This window comes from Oncorhynchus nerka, linkage group LG22, assembly GCF_034236695.1.
Source record: "Oncorhynchus nerka isolate Pitt River linkage group LG22, Oner_Uvic_2.0, whole genome shotgun sequence".
Taxonomy (NCBI): Eukaryota; Metazoa; Chordata; class Actinopteri; order Salmoniformes; family Salmonidae; genus Oncorhynchus; species Oncorhynchus nerka.
This window is the reverse complement of record NC_088417.1, coordinates 66,540,638-66,562,505: the sequence shown is the minus strand read 5'-3', so window position 1 is coordinate 66,562,505 and position 21,868 is coordinate 66,540,638. Positions and strand designations below refer to the sequence as shown.

General features: G+C 42.3%; 1 protein-coding gene across 1 annotated transcript in view; it reads right to left on the bottom strand.

The window, feature by feature from the left end:
• Nucleotides 1–1,077: 1,077 nt before the first annotated feature.
• Nucleotides 1,078–21,868, bottom strand: part of LOC115105515 (polypeptide N-acetylgalactosaminyltransferase 10-like) — a 124,676-nt gene continuing 103,885 nt past the window's right edge. Inside the window, exons 5-12 of the mRNA XM_029627642.2 lie at nt 18,630–18,815; nt 18,248–18,431; nt 14,461–14,578; nt 10,165–10,272; nt 6,959–7,180; nt 6,458–6,574; nt 5,266–5,415; nt 1,078–4,665 (exon numbers count right to left, since the gene is read on the bottom strand). Of these exons, the coding sequence (XP_029483502.1) occupies nt 4,501–4,665; nt 5,266–5,415; nt 6,458–6,574; nt 6,959–7,180; nt 10,165–10,272; nt 14,461–14,578; nt 18,248–18,431; nt 18,630–18,815 (1,250 nt within the window). The 3' untranslated portion in view covers nt 1,078–4,500. The remainder of the gene's footprint in view (nt 4,666–5,265; nt 5,416–6,457; nt 6,575–6,958; nt 7,181–10,164; nt 10,273–14,460; nt 14,579–18,247; nt 18,432–18,629; nt 18,816–21,868) is intronic.

The window sequence follows — 21,868 nt, the reverse complement described above, 5'->3', positions numbered from 1 at the left end:
CCCACATGATGCCATACATGTTGTCGGTCTGCGGTAGTGAGGCTGGTTGGACGTACTGCCAAATTCTAAAGTGACGCTGAAGGCAGCTTATTCAACTCTCTGGCAACCGCGCTAGTGGACAGCATGACCTCTGTGGCATTGTGTTGTGACAAACTGCATATTTTAGTGGCCTTTTTTTTTGTCCTCAGCACAAGGTGCATCTGTGTAATGATCATGCTGTTCAATCAGCTTCTTGATATGCCATACCTGTCAGGTGGATGGATAATCACTGCAAATGAGAAATGCTCACTAACAGGGATGTAAACAAATTTGTGAATAAAATTTGAGCGAAATTTGCTTTTTGTGCGTATAGAACATTTCTTGGATCTTTAATTTCAGCTCACAAAGCATGTGTTTATATTTGTTTCATTGTGAACAGTAGGGCAAAGGGGCTGCCATAGGACAGCCACATAATTGGCCACTTCTAATTGCCCAGGAAGCTTTCAGTCAGTGGTCTCACCCTCAAAGAGGAAGAGAGCATCAGATGAGTCTGCCAGTTTCCTTACCTCTATGGTCACCTGTAAGAGGAGCAGGGAGTCCAGCCCTTCAAGAAGCCCAGGCTGCTGCCAGCTAGAGGGCAACACTCTGAAGAAAAATAGGAAGTATGAGGACAGTGGCATTTTCAATGTGCTAGTCCCAAGTGTATTTTCGATCTCTCGGAAGAGGACCTGGGATGGGAATTAGCCAGTGGCCCAGGAACTCAAGAGTCCGAATGAAGTCTGAATAGACAGAGGGTCCAGTGAGGAGAGTGACTCGTCTAAACTATAGTCGACCAAACAACTAAAAACTGTATTTGTTTTGTTTGTTGTTACAATTATGTTTTGTGTTGTTCCAACTACAACCAACCATGGCCCACATATTGTGAAATTGTTTAAGTATTATTCAATTACTTGATGAAATTGGGAATAAAAATATATTATTTCCATGATCTGCATGTCCTTGTTTCTTCAAATTTGAGATGGGATTTGACTATTGCTACATAACAATTACAAAGTTATTCAAGAACAGCATTCTCTCAGTTTACTATACAACAAATCATTCAAATATAGAAACATTTATTTTACAATTTCAGCAAAAAATATTACACAATTCCAGTTTAGTTGTACACAGTGTTTTAAAACACCTAAATACACGTTTACAGTCATTATGTCAGTAGAAAAAAATATTGGATATTCATGATACAAAATGTACACTTCCCTACAAATAAAAATTGCATACACATGTACATAGCATTGTGTGAATGACCAACAATGGTCTTAAACATTACAAACTTTTATTTAAAAAAAGTAGTATTGTCTTCACATTTTAGCTCAATATTTAATTCCAACACAAGATCATGAAAAAATTGCACTGTATAAAATGTCGCTTAAAACCACAATTACATTTTTTTTACGACTTCCAACCCAAGTTATAAATCATAACATAATAAAAATAAAATGCTCTTTACATGTGCAATGGACAGGGTCAATGTACTGCAAATATCCTTGTTCTAAACAGCCTACTAAGTATTCAATAAACTGCCATGGATTTGGGGGAGTCTTACCACTTTTGCAAGATGATCATTCGTCAACAGGTACAACAACCCTGTTTACTCCCTCAAGACAAAAACATAGCATTACTACATAAACGCCAATGCTTTAAAGTAAACATGTTTCGATCGATCCATTCTGGCATTGCAGTCCTGGACTGACTGGTGGAGCATTTTAGGAGAACATCGATCAATGTATCACAAGAGAAAAAGCATAAATCAAAATGGGGGTTTTAAAGTTTCCCTCAATGGACATGGTCTCATTTCTTCTCCCCGCAGTGACGGTTTGATTGAATTCCAGCCTTAGTTCAATTATAGTAATTTAAACCATGTGAAGTTATTTTGCAACTTCACTAATAATATTAGTGTAAAAGAGAAGGGACAATTCATCAACTAGCACAGATATAATCATCAACTAGCAAAGATATAATACTTATGTTAGCATAATTGTGAAATCTATTTAGCTGGAATAGCCAGACATTCTATATTTTGGATTGCAAAAAGAACACGCAAAACTCAAAGACAGGGATAAAAAACAAAGAACAAACAAAACTCAAAGACAGGGATAAAAAACAAAGAACAAACAAAACTCAAAGACAGGGATAAAAACAAATAAAACAAAACTCAAAGACAGGGATAAAAACAAATAAAACAAAACTCAAAGACAGGGATAAAAAACAAACAAAACTCAAAGACAGGGATAAAAACAAATAAAACAAAACTCAAAGACAGGGATAAAAAACAAAGAACAAACAAAACTCAAAGACAGGGATAAAAACAAATAAAACAAAACTCAAAGACAGGGATAAAAAACAAAGAACAAACAAAACTCAAAGACAGGGATAAAAACAAATAAAACAAAACTCAAAGACAGGGATAAAAAACAAACAAAACTCAAAGACAGGGAAAAAAACAAATAACAAACAAAAAAAACTTCAATGTCCTCAAAAAAAGTGTTAACTTAGATTTGTCAATTTTGAACAGCTTTGGTTTTCCATACATGCTGCTTACTTGCCTGGGTAAAACTATGAACATTTATAGAAAGTGAAACCAAAGAAAGTGAGCAATTTTGCATTCCCCAGCCAGTCCTACATTCCAGTTTAATAAGAAGGGACATATACAACATTAAACGATTTTGCAATAAAGACCCTTCATAAGTAAAGTTGAACAAAGCCATATCGTGCAGCATCTCTTACCAATGTGCCACGTAGATTTTCTTTTATAGAACTTCTCCAAATTGTCTCCACAAAGCATGGAAGGAACACTTTTAGTTGAAACTGCTGACCAACAGTTAAAATCTACAACACATACTAGTGTACTGGATTTATATTGATTTCCGAAAATGTAAGGAAGAAGGTTAGATTAAGGAAGGGTGTGATTTTTGCATCAAGCATATTTCATACTCTACTTTGGAATTATTCCTGAGGAGAAGAGGGGAACAAAAACTTAACTACACAGCAGGCAATGTAAGCAGTCTTTCTGAACAACATCCAAGTCAAAACTTTGCATTAAACTAAGACAAAACACTTAAAGAAAATCTGAAACGCTGAGAAAGTAATAACGCGACAAAACCTAAACAAAGGAAATCAATATTAATGAATGCTTGCATGTCCAACTGTGTTTTGATGATAACAACATGGCATGATGGTGACATGTCACAAACAGAGGGTCTTTGCAGGGAAGCTGTTCACTTTTAAAGGCAGGAGAACACATAGTTGTTTGCTAGTCTCTTCAACTATTCACTATCATTACATATACATAAGTGTTGCAGAAACCCATCCATGGTTAAGAGCCAGTGTCACCTCAGATGGCCTGCCTCTCCACTATCTCAGTCAGTCTGAGACAGTGGAGAAGTTGGAGGACTGAAATAGGGCACCAGGCCATGCCAAGTCAGACCAGGCTGTATACTTTTTCTCTCATCCAGCAAGGCACTAAGATTGTCATTCAAGTTTATCATTGCAAGTGCTTAATGCATTTAAAACACCTATAATACCCATCACCAACCCCTCCCCCTGTGCAAACCAGTCTAGAGACACTCCTTATGAGTTTGGGAAGTCTACTGTCTCGGTGCTGCTGACCTCAGTATGTTTTTCTGCCACACGGTTTAGTGTTTTCGTAATGAGGTCGTTCCAGAGACTAACTATTATCCCTCTGGGATAATCCCAGGCAGAGCCCTTACAGTTCCCTCTCTGGACATATCACCTGGAAGAGATCCCTCATTGGCATCAAATCACAGCTCTTCAAATAGACAAAGTGCTGCTACTATAGTATTATTCATTCAGATCCAAAAATGTACTTCTTAAAAGATGGGGGGGCTTTTCTTTCCCCTTTACATTTGGATAGTTTGCCCAACTCCACTTTTGATCAACGCAATAAAGAGGAAACCAAGAATGAGAAACTGCTAGCCAAGTGAGCACAGCAAGAAAACAAAAACAAGAATCAACACGGTGCTTTGCAGAGAGTGGTTGTTTCTGGCTGGCTTTACCCAAGTGTCAGTCTGGGTTTGGTTCAGCGAGAGTCTCAGGGGGGCTGTCAGAGCAGTGGCTCCAAATCAGGAGAATGGAAAAAGTGACTGAGTAAGAGGCGCACTCACGCAGGGTGATGGAGATGGACATATGGGCAGAGACACCTGGGAGATGCACGGAGAAGCAGAGCGGAGCGTGAATAAGTAAGTGAGACGGGCAACCTCAGAATGGCCGTGCCAGACCTAATCCCCTTGACGCAGGAACTCCCCGCCATCACAGAGAACGAGCCTCTCAGGCGCCATACTTTCTCCATCTCCCAATAACTGATGTGTCTAGACTGGCTTGCCAATGCTAACCCCCCTTTTTCCCCAGACCCTTTTAGAGAAACAACAGCCCACTTCTGTCAAAGTATAACAACACAGTCCCTGGGTGAGTGGTATTCAGGTTCAGTGCTGACCCCTACTGGTCTCAGTTGTTACTGCGGTTGAATGTCTCCAGCACTGTGGTGTTGGTTTTCTCAAACACCCACTGCTGGCTGGAGACACTGGGGTCACACATGTTCATAAACACCTTTCTCTCTGTGGGGTTGCTGTCGATACAGCTGTTACTGATGTGGTGGTATAAACTTTTATCCTACAGAGATAAAGGGAGAGAAAAGAGGTGAGCGAGATGGCAATGATTATTTAATTAGTGCATTTAACTGAAAATATTTTTCAAATTAGGTACTTTTAAAAACACATATTTATTAGCCTGCATGGAAAACAAGGAGTCATTTGTTTCTAACAGGATACACCAAACTTAAAAAGGTGAATGTCTAGGAGTTTATCTAGGAGAAAACTGCCTTATCAATGAGTAGCAGCTGTGTCATTTCATCAAAAGGAGAAGGAAATACAAAGGATCAAAAATACATCTTGAAGCTTGTTCAGCTCGAGGTAAAAATACATCTTGAAGCTTGCTCAGCTCGAGGTAAAAATACATCTTGAAGCTTGCTCAGCTCGAGGTAAAAATACATCTTGAAGCTTGCTCAGCTCGAGGTAAAAATACATCTTGAAGCTTGCTCAGCTCGAGGTAAAAATACATTTTGAAGCTTGCTCAGCTCGAGGTAAAAATACATCTTGAAGCTTGCTCAGCTCGAGCAAAAAAAGTGCACCATAAGCAACTCACAAACTTGCCTTTTCATACTTGGAAAAAGATTGTGTGTGTGGGTGTGTGTGTGAGAAAGAGAGACCTTACCTTCCTGTAGCGCCACAGCTGGTTGCCCTTCATGCCGTGGCAGTCATACAGGGTGACGGGGCTGTTGTGGGAGATGGCATCAAAGCACACCTTTTTAGTGTGCATGGGGTCCCCCACGCGGATGTCCTCCCTCCAGCCAAACGTGAACACCTGGAGGGGGCAGAGACAACCTGGATCAGAACACCTCAGGAGTGGGGCCCCCACTTCCAGCTCACCTCTTGGAGCCAGTGTCACTCCTGATCCTGGAGTCCACAGGGCAGGCATTTTTTCTAGCCCAGTACTAACACCTGATTTAACTCATCAAGTCTTTGAGATGTGTTAGTAATAAGCTGGAACAAAAACCTGCACACCTTGTGAGTCTTCAGAACTAGGGTTGAAGAGAACTGACCTGGGAGTTCGAACATCTGTCACCGCCACGTGACGTTCACTCATAGGGAACAAAATAGTTGTTTGGAAGAGGCTCCTCTGCTGTAACATTCAAAAAGCCCCGGCTTGGACTGTAGCCAGAAAGAGCTCTTTGATTTGCACTGATGCAGTTTGTCGTCCCAGCATTGAATACAAATTGCAACCATGACAAGGATTAAACTACAACAGCCTTTTAAATTACTGTAATTAAACTGTCAAAGCACAGAGCCAGAGCAGGCAACTTAGAAAACAAAGAGAAAATATGGCCATCCATCAACATTCGGTTATGAGCTCTTCTAAAAATGATTTGGGATGACAAGGGAAAAAAAATGGGACTACATTTGAACAGAAGAGATAATGAAGGTGTGTGTGTGTGTGCGTCTGAGTGAGAGAGAGTGTGCACCAGTGAGTGTGTGTGGGGGTTGGTTCTTCTAACCGTGTGGGGACCTAAAAATTTACAAAAGTCCCCACAAGGATAGTAAAATTAAGGAACATTCGCCTCCGTGGGGACATTTCCCATGTCTCTGTGAGGACGATGGCTAATTTAAGAATAGGGGTTAGGTTTAGAGTTAGAATTAGGGTTAAGTTTAGGGTTACTGAAATACATTTTTAGGTCCCCACGAGAACAGAAAAACATAACGTGTGTGTGTGTCATTAGTACTTATGAAGGCAGAAAGCGGTCTGTACACAGTACAAAATTAAGGTTAAGTGTATGCAAAACTAGAGAAATTTGTCTGCTGTAACGTGCTAGTTGTCTGTATTTAGTTGTGTGTACTAAGCTCCTCACCTGTCCATGGCTCCACCCAGCCTCGCCCCGCCCCTTAAGACATGTCTCCAGGCGGATGGGCGACCCAGACGAAAAGTGTTTATTCTCCATGCACATGCCACTGCCTACGTTGCGCAGCTAGAACACACAGAAGCAGACAAACCAGTTAACAGAGAAAGACAAATGTCATCATTCCATACTAGTCAGTGTATTAACCACTGACTAGAGCTCTGTCTAGATCTCTCAGCACTATCTGTCAGTTCTCCTCTTTAGTGAAAAAGTGTGATGAGTAATGAAGACGAGGCTGTGGCAGGAGCTTGGCCTTTTGACAGCTGATGTGACGAAGTGACACCGGGCTGTCACAGGCCAGACACAGTCTCTCTTTCTCTTCTAACTTTCTCTCTCGCTCTCCTACTTACTTTCTCTCCATCTACTGTCTCGCTTGCGCTTATCTCAATCTTCTAACTTTTTCTCTTTCTAGCCTTTTGTCTCTCTCTAAATAATTAGTAAATGAATGTGTACCTCTCCCCAGGCGGCAGCAGGGGGCTCCACAGGTGGGTAGTGCTTGGGCAGGTCCCAGGCCACCTCTGTCATGAACCACTTGAAGCTCTTACAGTTGAGGCTGCTCCTCAAGTCCTTCTGCACAGTCATGTCTCCTGCCGACAGGTGCCTGTACTCTGGCCTTCGCTGGTAGATATATTCAGCATACTCATCCATCCACACCTCTGCCACTCGCTTTAGGTTCTGTACAGGGACCAAGGGAGAAGAGAAAGGGTTAAAACAGTGTTGCTCCACAATGACTGTAGGAGAGGGATGGATGCATGGTGCCAGTCTTCTGGGGTCTTGTTGACTACTGGATGGCTGAACAATAATATACTGAACAAAAATATAAGCGCAACACGCAACAATTTCAACGAGTTAGAGTTCATATGAGGAAATCATTCAATTCTATGGATTTCACATGACTGCACAGGGGTGCAGCCATGGGTGGGCATAGGCCAACCAATCAGAATGAGTTGTTCCCCACAAAAGGGCTTTATTACAGACAGAAATACTCCTCAGTTTCATCAGCTGTTAGGGTGGCTGGTCTCAGACGATCCAGCAGGTGAAGAAGCCAGATGTGGAGGTCCTGGGCTGGCGTGGTTACACATGGTTTGCCATTGTGAGGCTGTGTGGAAGTATTGCCAAATTCTCTAAAACGACGTTGGAGGCTTATGGTAGAGAAATTTATATTCAATTCTCTGGCAACAGCTCTGGTCTGCATTCCAATTGCACGCTCCTACAAAACGTGAGACATCTGTTGCATTGTGTTGTGTGATAAAACTGACCATTTTAGAGAGGCCTTCTATTGTTCCCATGCTGTTAATTCAGGTTCTTGGTATGCCACACCTGTCAGGTGGATGGATTACCATGGCAAAGGAGAAATGCTCACAAACACAACATTTTAGAGAATAAAGCTTTTTGTACCTAGGAAACATTTCTGGGATCTTTTATTTTATAACATGGGACCAACACTTTACATGTTCCGTTTTATACTATTGTTCAGTATAATACCTAATTTATTTTAGTCAAAGACAGGTTGAGGAGGATTTAGGGGATGTGCCTGTGGGGTAGAGTGGGGCGATATGGAAGAAAATACATATTGCGATAAATTGCCTGAATTGATGAGATAAATAGAATGATAAGTTTCTAGCATTAATGTGCACCACAGTTTAAAATGATCCTTTAAACTAATACTACGAGTTTGATGGTTGTAGCTATCAATTGTCCCATTAACAAATCACCAATATTAGCAAACTTATTTCATTTCAAACTTCACATTTCTCTAGTATAGGCCACTGAACATTATCAGAAAAATGTGTGAGATAAGTGATAGGTGTCGATCATTTTGGGTTTATTGTCCCAACTACTGTGGGGTGGTGCGGATGGCGGTGTCTAGGAGAGGCAGCTGCAGGCAAGTTTTGGGGGAGCAAAAAAAAGAAAGAAGCGGCGCCGCAGGCCAGCAATCCGTGTCCAACTTCACGAATGCTATTGTGGCTGAATGGAAGCAAGTCTCAGCAGCAATGTTCCAACGTCTAGTGAAAAGCCTTCCCAGAAGAGTAATAGTAATAGGACCAACTCCATATTAATGCCTATGTTTTTTTTAATGAGACATTCAACGAGCAGGTGTCGACATACACTACGTGACCACAAGAAAAACAAAAGCATAGAAGGTAGGGGGCAGTATTTTGACGAACGGATGAAAAGCGTGCCCAAAGTAACTGCCTGTTACTCAGGCCCAGAAGCTAGGATATGCATAGAATTGGTTGATTTGGATAGAAAACACTAAAGTTTCTAAAACTGTTAAAATAATGTCTGTCAGTATAACAGAACTGATATGGCAGGCAAACCCAGAGGACAAACCATCAAAAAAACCAAATTCAGCCTACCACTGTTTCCAATGGCTGAATTTCCAATCCAGTCAAAATCCTCCCAGATTGCAGTTCCTAGGGCTTCCACTAGATGTCAACAGACTTTAGAAAGAGTGTCAGACTTGTTTAAAAAAAAATGAATTAGAATTTGTAGTTTTTCTAAGTGGCTCCCATTTTGGCTGTAGTGTTTTCATGCACGTGTATGAGAGCGCATTCTTTGTTGTTTATCTCCGTTAAAGACAATAACGATTCTCAGTCTTAAATGTTATTGTTTATTTACGTATTAGGGTACCTGAGGTTTGATTATAAACGTTGTTTGACTTGGAGAAGTTTATTGGTAACATTTGGGATTCATTTTGTAAACATTTTGAAGGAGTGAAACCGGAGTTTTTGGAGATATAAAGAAGGACTTTATCGAACAAAAGGACCATTTGTGATGTATCCGGGACCTTTTGGAGTGTCAACATAGGATCTTCAAAGGTAAGGCATTTATTATATTGCTATTTCTGACTTTCGTGGTGCACCTGCCTGGTTGGAAAATGTTATGCGGGGCGCTGTCCTCAGATAACCGCATGGTGTGCTTTCGCCGTAAAGCCTTTTTGAAATCTGACAGAGCGGCTGGATTAACAAGAAGGTAAGTTTTATTTTGAAGTATGACACTTGTATTTTCATGAATGTTAAATATTTCTGTAATTTGAATTTTGCGCACTGCAATTTCACCGGATGTTGTCAAGGTGGGTCGCTAGCGGAACGCCTGTGCCAGAAAGGTTAAAGTGTCTTTACAGCGTATTCCTCATCAAGGTCAGTTATCTAGCTTTGTGTAATTTGGGGACAAAACCAATAGGGGGCCGTATCACAAGGACAAAGAAACCTTGGAAGAAAAGCAGAAAAAAAACAAAAACAAAGGCATTTGTTAAGTGTCTTTTTTCTGAACGCTTACGTTGTTAAAACACAGCGCCAGGCGAGGCAGGTGCATGAGGTTAAATCAATTCACCACCAGAAAGAAAAGAGGAGTTTCTCACTCGTTCATTCCCACTTGCGGGCCTGACTGTGGAACACAATCAACATTCACTTCAAACACTCCACAGCATTTCTGATGGGTATGACGAGAGTGGGTGGGTTTGTGGCTGCAATATAAAGGTGTCCAACTATTGCAGAGAAACTCAGCAGAGATGAATGCACTCTTCACTAGACGCTTTAGACAACAAATTCTGCAACATATGTTCCACATTCTGTGGCATTTTTATCTTTGTAGATTCCTTATGAAGAGGAGAAGCGAGAGGAAAAGGTGGGTCTAGGAACCAATCCAACACTCACTCTGGCCAGGCTGACCCCGCCGGGGACCTTGTAGGGAACATACTTCCTGTAGATGTGACCCACCCTGGAGCATGGGATGTCCTCCATACGCCCACCACACATCCACACCTGAGGGGGAAGAGAAAGAGATAGCAAGCGAGTGAGGAGAGGGTAGAAAGAGAGAGAGAGGCTTAACACAGACAGCTGTGTGGGGATCATGGCATCACTGCTGTGTTAGTTTGTGTGTCTCCTGTGTCTGCCCTTGGTGTGTAGCTGTGAACAGTGTGAGGACATGAGAGGCTAACAGGTACTAGGCAAGCAGGGAGGGAGAAAAGAGAGAGTGGCTCCAGAGGGAGGGATGATAGATAAAGGTAGCAGGGAGGGAGGGAGGCAGGCAGGAGGTACGATTAGCTATACAGTGATATCATCACAATACTGACGAGAGAGTGAGACTATTACAAATGCCTCCTGGGGTTCTTTGGACCAACACATCAATTATGACATATTTAGAGCAGTCCTGGCTAAGACTGAAGTAAAACCTGACAAGTCTGAAAATGTGTAGAAATATGTACAGTAGAACTATAAGACTGCATGATGACGAACTCAGGACTGAAATGTCACAGTTTCAGGAGGTAGTCACCTGGAATGCGATTCAATTAACAGGTGTGCCTTCTTAAAAGGTCATTTGTAGAATTTCTTTCCTTCTTAATTAATGCATTTGAGAAAATCAGTTGTGTTGTGACATGGAAGGGCGGGGGATACAGAAGATGGCCCTATTTGGCCGGATGGCAGAGTGAAGGAAAAGTAGCCAACAATTGCTCAGCATGTGGGAACTCATTCAATGTCGTTGGAAAAGCATTCCAGGTGAAGTTGGTTGAGAGTATGCCAAGAGCATGCAAAGCTGTCAAGACAAAGGGTGGCTATTTGAAGAATCTCAAATATATTTAGATTTGTTCCACACTTTTTTGGTTACTACATGATCCATATGGTGTTATTTCATAGTTTTGATGTCTTCACTATTATTCTACAATGTAGAAAATGGTAAAAATAAAGAAAAACCCTTGAATGAGTAGGTATTCTAAAACTTTTGACTAGTAGTGTACGACTGGGAAAAATCCACTTGAACGCCCCTCCAACTGGTAATTACTCAGATTTTCCTACATGTTGACCCCTAACGTCACCTACTAAGGACATGGCCTTGATAATAGCATTTTCAGCAGTTAAATGTAACAAAACATTTATTGAAAGCAATCTATTAAAAATGTTGTTTTTTAACACTCATTTGTTTATAAGCATGATTACTGTACTTCTAGTTTCTCAACAAGTTCAAAGCATGTGAACACATCCAACTGGTATTTACAACTGGTAATTCCCACTTGGTTATAAACGCAGCATAAGATCCATTGATAGATGGGCTTCTGCCTTATGAATGTTTAATAGCGGCTGGGGCTGGCAAGCCTTGGCGTTCTCGGAGGCCAACCGAGCATGAAATATGCTTCAACAACTTGTGTTGCCAGGCTGTAGAGGCATGGAAGGAGGCACGCACACACACACAATGTGCAAAGCTGTCATCAAGGCAACGTATGGCTACATTGAAGAATCTCAAATATAAAATAGATTTTGATTTGTTGAACACTTTCCTTTGGTTACTACATGATTCCATATGTGTTATTTCATAGTGTTGATGTCTTCACTATTATTCTGCAATGTAGAAAAACCCTTGAATAAGTAGGTGTGTTTTTTTATTTAAAAAAATAAAAAAATGTGTACACAAAAACTATATGGGGGTTTGGAAATGATGCAGACAATTACATTGATAGAAGCCACAATCTGCAATATTAAAGCTGATCTACCCCCTAATAAATAAACCGTGACCAAATAAATAGAAATAAACCGTGAAGTGAGTGCTACCGGTACTGGAGCGAAGTTAGAGCGGGCGAGAAGGCCTACGCTCCAGACTTTTGGAAACTCAATCCGCACTCCAGTCAAATTGGGCACACTCCGCACCTCTCACATAGTCTGGTCTGTACTCACAAAGCTAACTGTTTTTGTGCTTGCCAGTTAAGCTAGCAGTTCTAAGATGTTAGCAGCCAATGGCTAGCAGTTTCTTCCCGCCGATAAAAACAGATGATTGCCATAATGTTCTTGAGTCATTACTGAATAATTTCATGTAACAAATCAAACATTAACCCTTGTTAACAATGCATGGTAACCTCGTCAACATTTCATTTTAGACACGGCGTCTATTTGAATCGGGCACTTATTTGCTGAAATGTGTGCCACTGCCCAGCTATTAAAAAAGGACAGGAGGCTTTTTGAGACTGCGTTAATTTAAGTTTTAGGGTATATGTGTTCGTATAGTAAGCAAGGTTTGAAGTGATTATGTTTTAGTCAAATGTTAATCTGTTTGGGCTTCTTGAGGTCAATTTGCAGTCTACAAATGATTTGTAATTATGTTTCGGCCCTCTGACCATCGGCTGAATCTAGTTGATGATCCCTGCATTCGGGGAATACAACATATCTGACACTACAACAGAAGTTAGGGGTAACTTCATCCAACTCCTATCACTTCAGCATCCAAGGCAGGGTCACTTTGCCTGACCTTTGACCCCTGTGCCCTCCCTGACCACCACACTCCACTTGGCATGTTATGTCTTCTCTAAAAACATATATATTTAATGAGAAAGTGGGATCAAAAGTTAATGCAGAGTGCATTCTGTGGATTAGTGTGCAGCGCTGCTAATCCCTCCCTCCCTTGACAACCTCTAAAACCACTGTGGTACGGAGCAGGGTGGGCAGTCTACAATAAAGAACCTATAACACACTACAGCCAATGACAGTTACCAAAGCAGCACTCCATAACCTTTTTCTCTCTGCCCACAGTGGGGCCTAACATATGCATTTGTCAACTGAGGGGTGGGTTTTTGGCAAATGTAAAGTGCTATTTAGAGTTTTTTAATGTTTGTGGTTACATTTACATTAAGATAATACATTAGCAGATACTCTAATGCATTCGCCTTAAGATAGCTAGGTGAGACAACATATCATAATCGTAGCAAGTACATTTTCCCCCAACAAAGTGTTTATCAGCAAAATCAGTGCAAGTCGGCCAGGACAAGTGCATGTCTTTTCATTGGCTATATTACCAAAGTATCATCTGACAGCAACAAAGAGAATATTCTCGTCTCTGCCATGATATTATTATCCTTTTATATCAGTTTCTCTCTGCATTCCAACAGTGGAGTCACAGCATTACATTGGTAAAAGGCTACAGAATGATCTGAGTGAATTCTGGGCCGCTTTTAACATTTTGGTCTCCGTCCTATTCCCAGACCAGGCTTGAGATCTGTCAAGAGACTAGACGGCAAATCAACCTTTCATTTGACGAGAGGAAGGATGAGAGGATGGGTTGAGCTGCACCCTCTCCAAACTTTACCCAGGGTTTCATGTTTTAATGCAGTATTTTGACCAAGCAGAGGAGTGCCACTGACTTTCGGCAGACTTTACTTAGACTGGCAGTACCACTGAGCTGAATATAAGTGAGTCTACAAGAGCCTTGCTTTAAAACCACAATTGAATTATTTTGATGAGCTTTCCAAAACACTTTAGCTCCAAAGGGGAAGAGGAGGGCTGGGGATTGGAGACAATGGAGGGGCTAGTGCTTTACATGTGTACGAGTCCACATAATAAATGGCTATCCTATGGAATAATTCATAGTGAGGCAGAACTCTAAAGCATAATCTAATATGGTTTCTGAGTATAATGGATGTAGGAGCTCTCGGCAAAGCAGAGCAGATTTGGACCATGAGGTGAAATCTAAATACCAACTTCCACCATTGCCTTAGAGCTCGTTAGTTAATGGGCTTCTGATAAAACTAGGCAGCGGGGGCTTCAGCTTGTTGGTGGTGAGATTTGGTGTACTTCAACCCTGGTCCTGGAGAACTACGGGATGTGCAAGCATTTGTTCCAGCCCAGCACTGACCTACCTGACTCAACTAGGCATCTTACCCATTTGCCATTTGGCAGACACTCTTATCCAGAGCAACTTACAGAAGTGAGTGCATACATTTTTGTACTTGTCCCCGGTGAGACTCAAACCTACAACCCTGGACTTGCAAGGGCATGCTTTACCAACTGAGCCACACGGGACCAACTTATTATGAAGTGTTACAGTTGTACTAGGGTTGGAACAAAAGCCTGCACACCCTGTGCATCTCCAGGACAAAAAAATAAAAGAACCCAGCTGTAAGCCAATAAGGTAATCTTCCCAAAAACAACAAAACCGTCTTAATGTCCAGTGTCATTGTGGCGTTTTACCTTGAAAGAGATCTCGTACTGCTCTCCTCCCCAGATCTCCAGTCCTGTGTCATATCCTCCCAACTCCCAGAACCACTTTCTGTCCACGGCGAAGAGTCCACCAGCCATCACAGGAGACCTCAAGGACAAGAGGGGGGGGAGTATAAAATGCCAATACCGGTCACACTCATACCCCAACATGATGACACTGTCCTTTAAATCAAATCATTGGTTTCAGACCAGCCAAAAGGTCGGGAAGATATACAAATTATAAGTGTAAATCAGTGAGGAAAGGTGGCGGCAATGGCAGGCCCGCGGTTTACAGTCGTCTTTATAGACTATGCCAGACGAAGGCTTTATAACGCAACTAGACTCAATTTGAGAGTTATGTGCACCAGGCTCAGCTTTTCCCAGGGGGTTCTCTGAACAACACAGAAACAATTAAACCATCAACCACGGCTGAACCTGACTGGCATAATATGTGTCATACTCAATGCATAACGGGAAACAATGACACTTCAGCTCCACTGTAGGATCGCTTCCCTCAAGTGGCTTTGAATGAAAATCAGGGCCTAAGTCTTGCTGTGAACCCCAAGGATGTAAACAGAGTGTACAAAACAGACTGACCAGGTGAATTCTGGTGAAAGCTATGATCCCTTATTGATGTCGCAATCCACTTCAAATCAGTGTAGATGAAGGGGAGGAGACAGGTTAAAGAAGGATTTTTAAGCCTGGAGACAATTGTGACCCGTTTCAGGAAACTAGGCGTATGTCGAAGGTCACTACTTCACACGATCGCCACTTGAACGTAATGTAATTCATGTGCCTTAATAACAAACTTGTATGCCATCTGTAAATCCGAATAAAATTATCAAAATTACGAGCCTAGTTGGTTTAGCCACAGAAGAAAAAACAGCAACCTTCCTGCTACCAATGATTGGCTGAGATAATGAGTGGGCTGGACATGCCGAGAGATGAGTTCGGATTGGTCTGCCATATATTAGCATGCTTCTGTTTATTTGAGCTGGTTAGTATGTGTAGGTAATCCTGTCTAACGGGGCTTTTTCAAAAATATGTTGTTTAGTAGAACTGCATAAGTGTTGGTCTCCACCTTCTGGAGGACAGAGTTTTGAAATCAGTGGAATGAGAGTATGATAGGTAAGGAGAAAACACCGGTCTCCGGATTACATTCTTCAAACTGGGCAACCATGGCATCCGTGACAGAGAGAAGCGTTCAACCATGATGTATACAGGTAAGATAGTCTAGCTAGCTACATTTTCAAATATGACACATTTATAATTTTGACAAAGTCATTTTCATTTCAAGTTAAAGTGTACTGTTAGCTAGCGAGCTAAAGTTAGCTGGCTGGCTCGCTAGCTAAAGTTACGTGTATGAGCTTATTTTTTTCTCAGACATTTGCTTGGCTAGTTATAGTCTAATGTTAGCTAGCTAACATTGAAGCTGGTTGATTAACTACCTGCCGATTCATGCAGGGTAGTAACTTCATGAGTTGGGATTATGGTTCATTGTTTAGCTAGTGGGCTACATGTCTTAACAAAAAGACTCCACTATGCAAGTAACCATTTCGTGTGCATTTGTAAATACAGTCTGGCCATCTACTCCGATTTCAAAGCACTCTCGTCTGAGTGTGCGAGAGCGCAGAATAACTGAAGAATTTACGAACGCTCAATACTCGTTGAATATGGCCGGTGTCAGTAAACGTCGGCAAAAAAGTATAATTAAATGGTTGCCAGCGGCACAGTTACAGCCACCAACGCTCCGGATAACATGAAAACTGCCTAACCAGCTCTGCTAGGGTGAGTAAAATGGTCAGAGTGGGGAGTTCGCTCATTTGTGTCTGGAAGTAGCTAGCAAGCTAGTCAATGTTAGCTTGGGTGCTTGATTGCCGTTGTGAGGTCAGAAAGTTCAGATCAACCCTTAAAGAGATGGGTTGGGCTAAAGCTTAATAAGAGGGTGTGAACGATGCTGAATAGATGTAGACAAAGAGCTCTCCAGTTGGTACCAAAACATTAAAAACGCCGTTTTTTTAAAAGTGAGGTTACAAGTTTATGAACTTTCAAAGCAGAATTACTTTCCCATTGTTCCTTAAATGCCGTGCATGATATACCATTTTGTAGCTCTGTCTGCTTCCATCCAACATAAAAAAACACCATTTCAAATTTTGATACATAAGACTGAATCGAGGCGGTTGGTTACAATTGAGACATGGATTATGTATGTGTGCCATTCAGAGAGTGAATGGGAAAGACAAAAGGTTTAAGTGCCTTTGAACGGGGTATGGTAGTAGGTGCCAGGCGCAATGGTTTGAGTGTGTCAAGAACTGCAATGTTGCCGAGTTTTTCACGCTCAACAGTTTCCCCATGTGTGTCAAGAATTGTCCACCACCCAAAGGACATCCAGTTAACGGCAGGCCAGTGGTCGAAAATGGGTAATTGATGAGAGGACAAAGGAGGCTGACACAAAGAGCAACAGACGGGCTACTGTCCATGCCCCGACGGATAGAGGCTGTTCTGAGTGCAAAAGGGGGTGCTGCTCAGTATTAGGAAGGTGTTCTTAATGTTTTGTACACTCAGTGTACATAGTCAGGTCAAAATGTGTGTGCGTGTGTCAGAGATACACATTTGGCTAAGTATTAATTATGTGTGTATCCATTTGGGGCGAAAAGGGTAGTCATTTGCACCTCCGTCACTCTCTGGACATTCAAACTCATCTGACGGGTTCTAATAAGTCAGAGTTGCAGACAGGTAATGATGAATGTAGTGTTTATCGACGGCCCGTAAAGGCAGACAGGATTTGAGGGGACACACTGGAGAGGTGTCCCTGAATGGAAGGGCTGTCAGAGGGAGCCAATTAAACAGGCAACAAGGTGTCCAAATGAGACACACTACTGTCTCCATCTCACATTACAGGCCCTCCCAACAGAACAGGTCCTGGCAACACACACACTTCCCGCATGAACGCCATGGGCTGTCATGGATACCAGTGGTCCCCTCAATCTCTAAATTGGAGGCAGAGATGAACCCTCACTGGATTGATATTGGAGGGGGGAGAAAAGTTTGACATTTCACTGACTCATGTGAGAGAGCCGGACAGGGAGGAAGACAGGCAGGCACACATCTGGGTCCTCCGTTAGGATGATCAATCAAGGAAACAGGGCAGAAAGTGGGAGGCTGGAAGCTCAGAGCATTCCGGGGCTTCCCAAGCATTAGGAAAAATCCTGAAGTAGCTAGAACGATAACAGCCAAGTTCAGTTTTTTTGAATCATCCAAGGGCAAATGGTTCTGTTTTTGAGCATTCAAAAAGGTAGAAGTCTTTGGCAGTCAACAACCGTGAACCTGCAGGCTGCACCGCACAGATAAGGAAGGAAGGTAACCGTGGAGACAGTGATGTTTTATGTAAAGCACTTATCAAAATAGGTCTGCTCGTCCGACGTTACTCCCTCACTGGTGCCATGTCGTTCCTATTCCACCCCTCCCTCCATCCCTCAGATTTTCATCATGCTATCCTGTATCACTGTAAGAATTAGAATCCCATTTAATCGACCATGAATATTCAGAGTCACAATTTAGTTGATATTCCCAATTTCTGTCTATTGACCTCCAAGGGAGCGCTCACAGAAGCGTGGACCCCAGGGAAGCCTCATCTTGCAATGAAAGAGGGGAGCATATTGTCTAACAGGCCAGTAGCCATGGAGTCCTTCACACCAGCAAGGACTTGACTTTTATCCCCCCCATGTGCTGATTTGCCCCCATGTCCTGGTGTGTTGTCTGGTCTAGTAATACTCACTCGAAGGGTTCGCTAGAGTCCTCTTTTGACAGCTCAGAGGGGATGGGGATGCGTTTGTAGTACATCTCCCAGTCAAACGCTCCTCGCATGGCGTCACCGGCCTGTGTCTCGTAACCAAAGTTGTCATGGTCGATCACGTCGATCATCGGACAGACAATGGACTTCCTGTTTGTGGCGATACGGTCTGAGAGAGCGAGAGAGAAAGAGGTACACGGCCAAAGTCAAACAGACATCAGGGTTACCGTGAAATGTCCCCCCTTTGGACAAGGTAATGGGCACATTGTACAGATCAGTAATTATATTCTAGTATATTCATCTACCACAGAATGACCAGAAAGCAACTCCATAGCAAAGCTCAGTGTGTTCTAACAGAATGACTCACCAAGCAGCGGGGGCAGCCAGTTGACGTTGGCTTCACAGTGCGAGTCGAGGAAAGTGATGACCTCTCCCTTGGCGGCTGCCGCCCCCAGCAGACGTGTCCTGATGAGCCCCTCTCTCTTCTTGGTGCGCAAGATCCTCACCTTGGGCATCCGCACCATGTACTCCTCCAGAGACGCCTTAAGGTGCTCTACAGGGAGAGAGACGAGTTACAACACACACAGAACATGCACGCGGACACACATATTCACACTCCATCGCTTTAGTAAGGACTCCAGGAGCCCTGGAGGACACATCCATCCACGCAAAAGGACAAACACACATATGAAAACAGATTTTTTTCAGGTGCTTTGTGGACAAGGAGAGATTAACATGCGCCTGGAGAGTGGTTAATGAGGAACGGTGTGCATAAAGAAATGGCCAAAGAAGACCTTCGACTGCTGCAGTGAGTGCTTACAAAAGCATGCTTCCCCACATGAATATAAAGAAAAGGTCTATAGGCATAACAGACATGGACAGCTGCTTCAACAAACATGTCAAAGGGCTCCGATGCTGATTTGTTTTTACAAGGAGCACATGTGCTCCTAAGTTAAAAAATGTAGGAGCATATTACAGAAATGTAGGAGTACACTGAAAAATATTCTAGGTATTAATCCATTACAGTCTAAGCCGGGGGAGGGGGTTCTACAATGGCTCATTTTGCTATTTGATATTGAATTTTAATAACCCTTGAAGTATCAAAATAAAATAAATCTTTTTTTTGATGAAACATTTATTTAGGCTTTACTGCTATTAGGCCATAGAAACACATTAAATAACAGATTCACAAAATGGACCAACAGATAGTCTCCTGAAAAAATCTAAAGGAAGTTTGTTCTTAAGTGTGTGTCCTATATCTGAGTGATAAAAAAAGATCAGGAAATAGATATGTAGATATCTATAGATATATCTATATCCACATACACAGTGGCAAGAAAAAGTAAAGGTTTTTGGAATTACCTGGATTTCTGCATAAATTGGTCATCATTGGTCATCAATTTTATCTGATATGTTTCTTGTCTATATTGAATACATAATTTAAAGATTCACAGTGTAGGTTGGAAAAAGTATGTGAACCCCTAGTCTAATGATAGTCTAATGACAAAAGCTAATTGGAGTCTAATCATCAATGAGACGAGATTGGAGATGTTGGTTAGAGCTGCACTCACAAAATTTGAGTTTGCTATTCACAAGAACCATTGCCTGATGTGAACCATGCCTCGGAACAAAAGATCTCAGAAGACCTAAGATTATGAATTGTATATTTGCATAAAGCTGGAAAGGGTTACAAAAGGATCTCTAAAAGCCTTGATGTTCATCAGTCCACGGTAAGATAAATGGTCTATAAATGGAGAAAGTTCAGCACTGTTGCTACTCTCCCTAGGAGTGGCCATCCTGCAAAGACGACTGCAAAAACACAGCACAGAATGCTCAATGAGGTTAAGAAGAATCCTAGAGTGTCAGCTAAAGACTTATAGAAATCTCAGGAACATGCTAACATCTCTGTTGACGAGTCTACATCAACACTAAACAAGAATGGTGTTCATGGGAGGACACCACGGAAGAAGCCACTGCTGTCCAAAAAAAAACATTGCTGCACTTCTGAAGTTTGCAAAAGTGCACCTGGATATTCCATAGCGCTACTGGCAAAATATTCTGTGGACAGATGAAACTACAGTTGAGTTGTTTGGAAGGAACACACTGTGTGGAAAAGAAAAAAGGCACAGCACACCAACATCAAAACCTCATCCCAACTGTAAAGTATGGTGGAGGTAGCATCATGGTTTGGGGCTGCTTTGCTGCCTCAGGGCCTGGACAGCTTGCCATCACAGACAGAAAAATGAATTCCCAAGTTATCAATACATTTTGCAAAATAATGTTAGGCTATCTGCCTGCAAATTGAAGCTCAACAGGACAACGACCCAAAACACAGAAGAAGCCATTCTGTTGTTGATTTACAACAGAAGAAAATATACCTTCTGGAGTGGCCCAGAAAAGAGCCAAGATGGCGTAGCAGTCAGATGTCTTTGTCCTGTCGTGTCCCTTGTATATATCGTTTAACCTATTTTCTTTGCATATCTTTTAAAATATTTTGCTAAACCTCAACATCTAAATACTCTCCTGCAACACGCCTCACCCAATGTAGCGTGGATCTGCTTTTTTCCCCTAAAGTATCTATATTTACTTCGGATCTGGAATCCCTCAACTGAAGCTAGCCAGCTAACTACCAGCTATCAGTCAGCAAACCATTGCGAGCGGTCATCAGCTAATCTTCAGCTCGAATAGCTCTTGCCAGTTCGAACAACGTGACTAACCAGAGCATAACGGACCTATTCTTTTTATCCCCGGATTCCCACCGCAAACTTAACATTTTCATCTGGATCTTCACAACTAGCTAACCGCAACCCCGGATGACTTCTCCTGGCTAGCGTTTTCATCCACTTTGCTTGAAGCTAGCCCGGCCAGAGCTCCTGTGCTACCACCGAAGCATACTCCTGGGCTACAATATCTGGACCCCTTCTACAGCCGGCACGGGGCATGGAACCCCGCAGATCCCCTACGACTGGAATACCGACATAATCTGCCCGAGGACTCCAAAAGGCCCATTATGCTAACCAGCTAGGCCTGCTAGCTACCTAGAGCTACTTGGAACCCTACTAATTCCACGACCGGTCTATCGACATCACCACATGAAGAGGCAAAAACAGACTTAACCCCATCGCGATGTCCCCCAAAGGCTAACTTTCTAGCCCCTGCTATCTGCTTGCTTGCTAACCTGGCCTGCTAACTGCTAGCCTGCCCCGGTCTACTAACTGCTAGCTTGTTTAGCCCCGGTCTGCTAACTGCTAGCTTGTTTAGCCCCGGCCTACTAACTGTTAGCTTGTTAGCACATGCCTGCTAACTGTCTGAATCGCCGTGTCCACAGCCACCCCAACCACTCACTGGACCCATATTTATTTTCAATCTCTTTTCGATTTTTAATTTTATTATACCTTCCAGTAACCTGCCTCACCCAATGTGATACGGAATCGCTATTATTTTTAATTGTATAATACATTCAAGAACCTCCAGAAGCTAACCAGTTAATTAGCTACAAGCTGTTTAGTCATTGTTAGCCACTGCTAGCGGCTTTTACCTTCTGCACAGCCAGCCCTGTTTTTAGCCTGGATACACGCCAGTCTACCAGTATCGAACTCTCTCAAC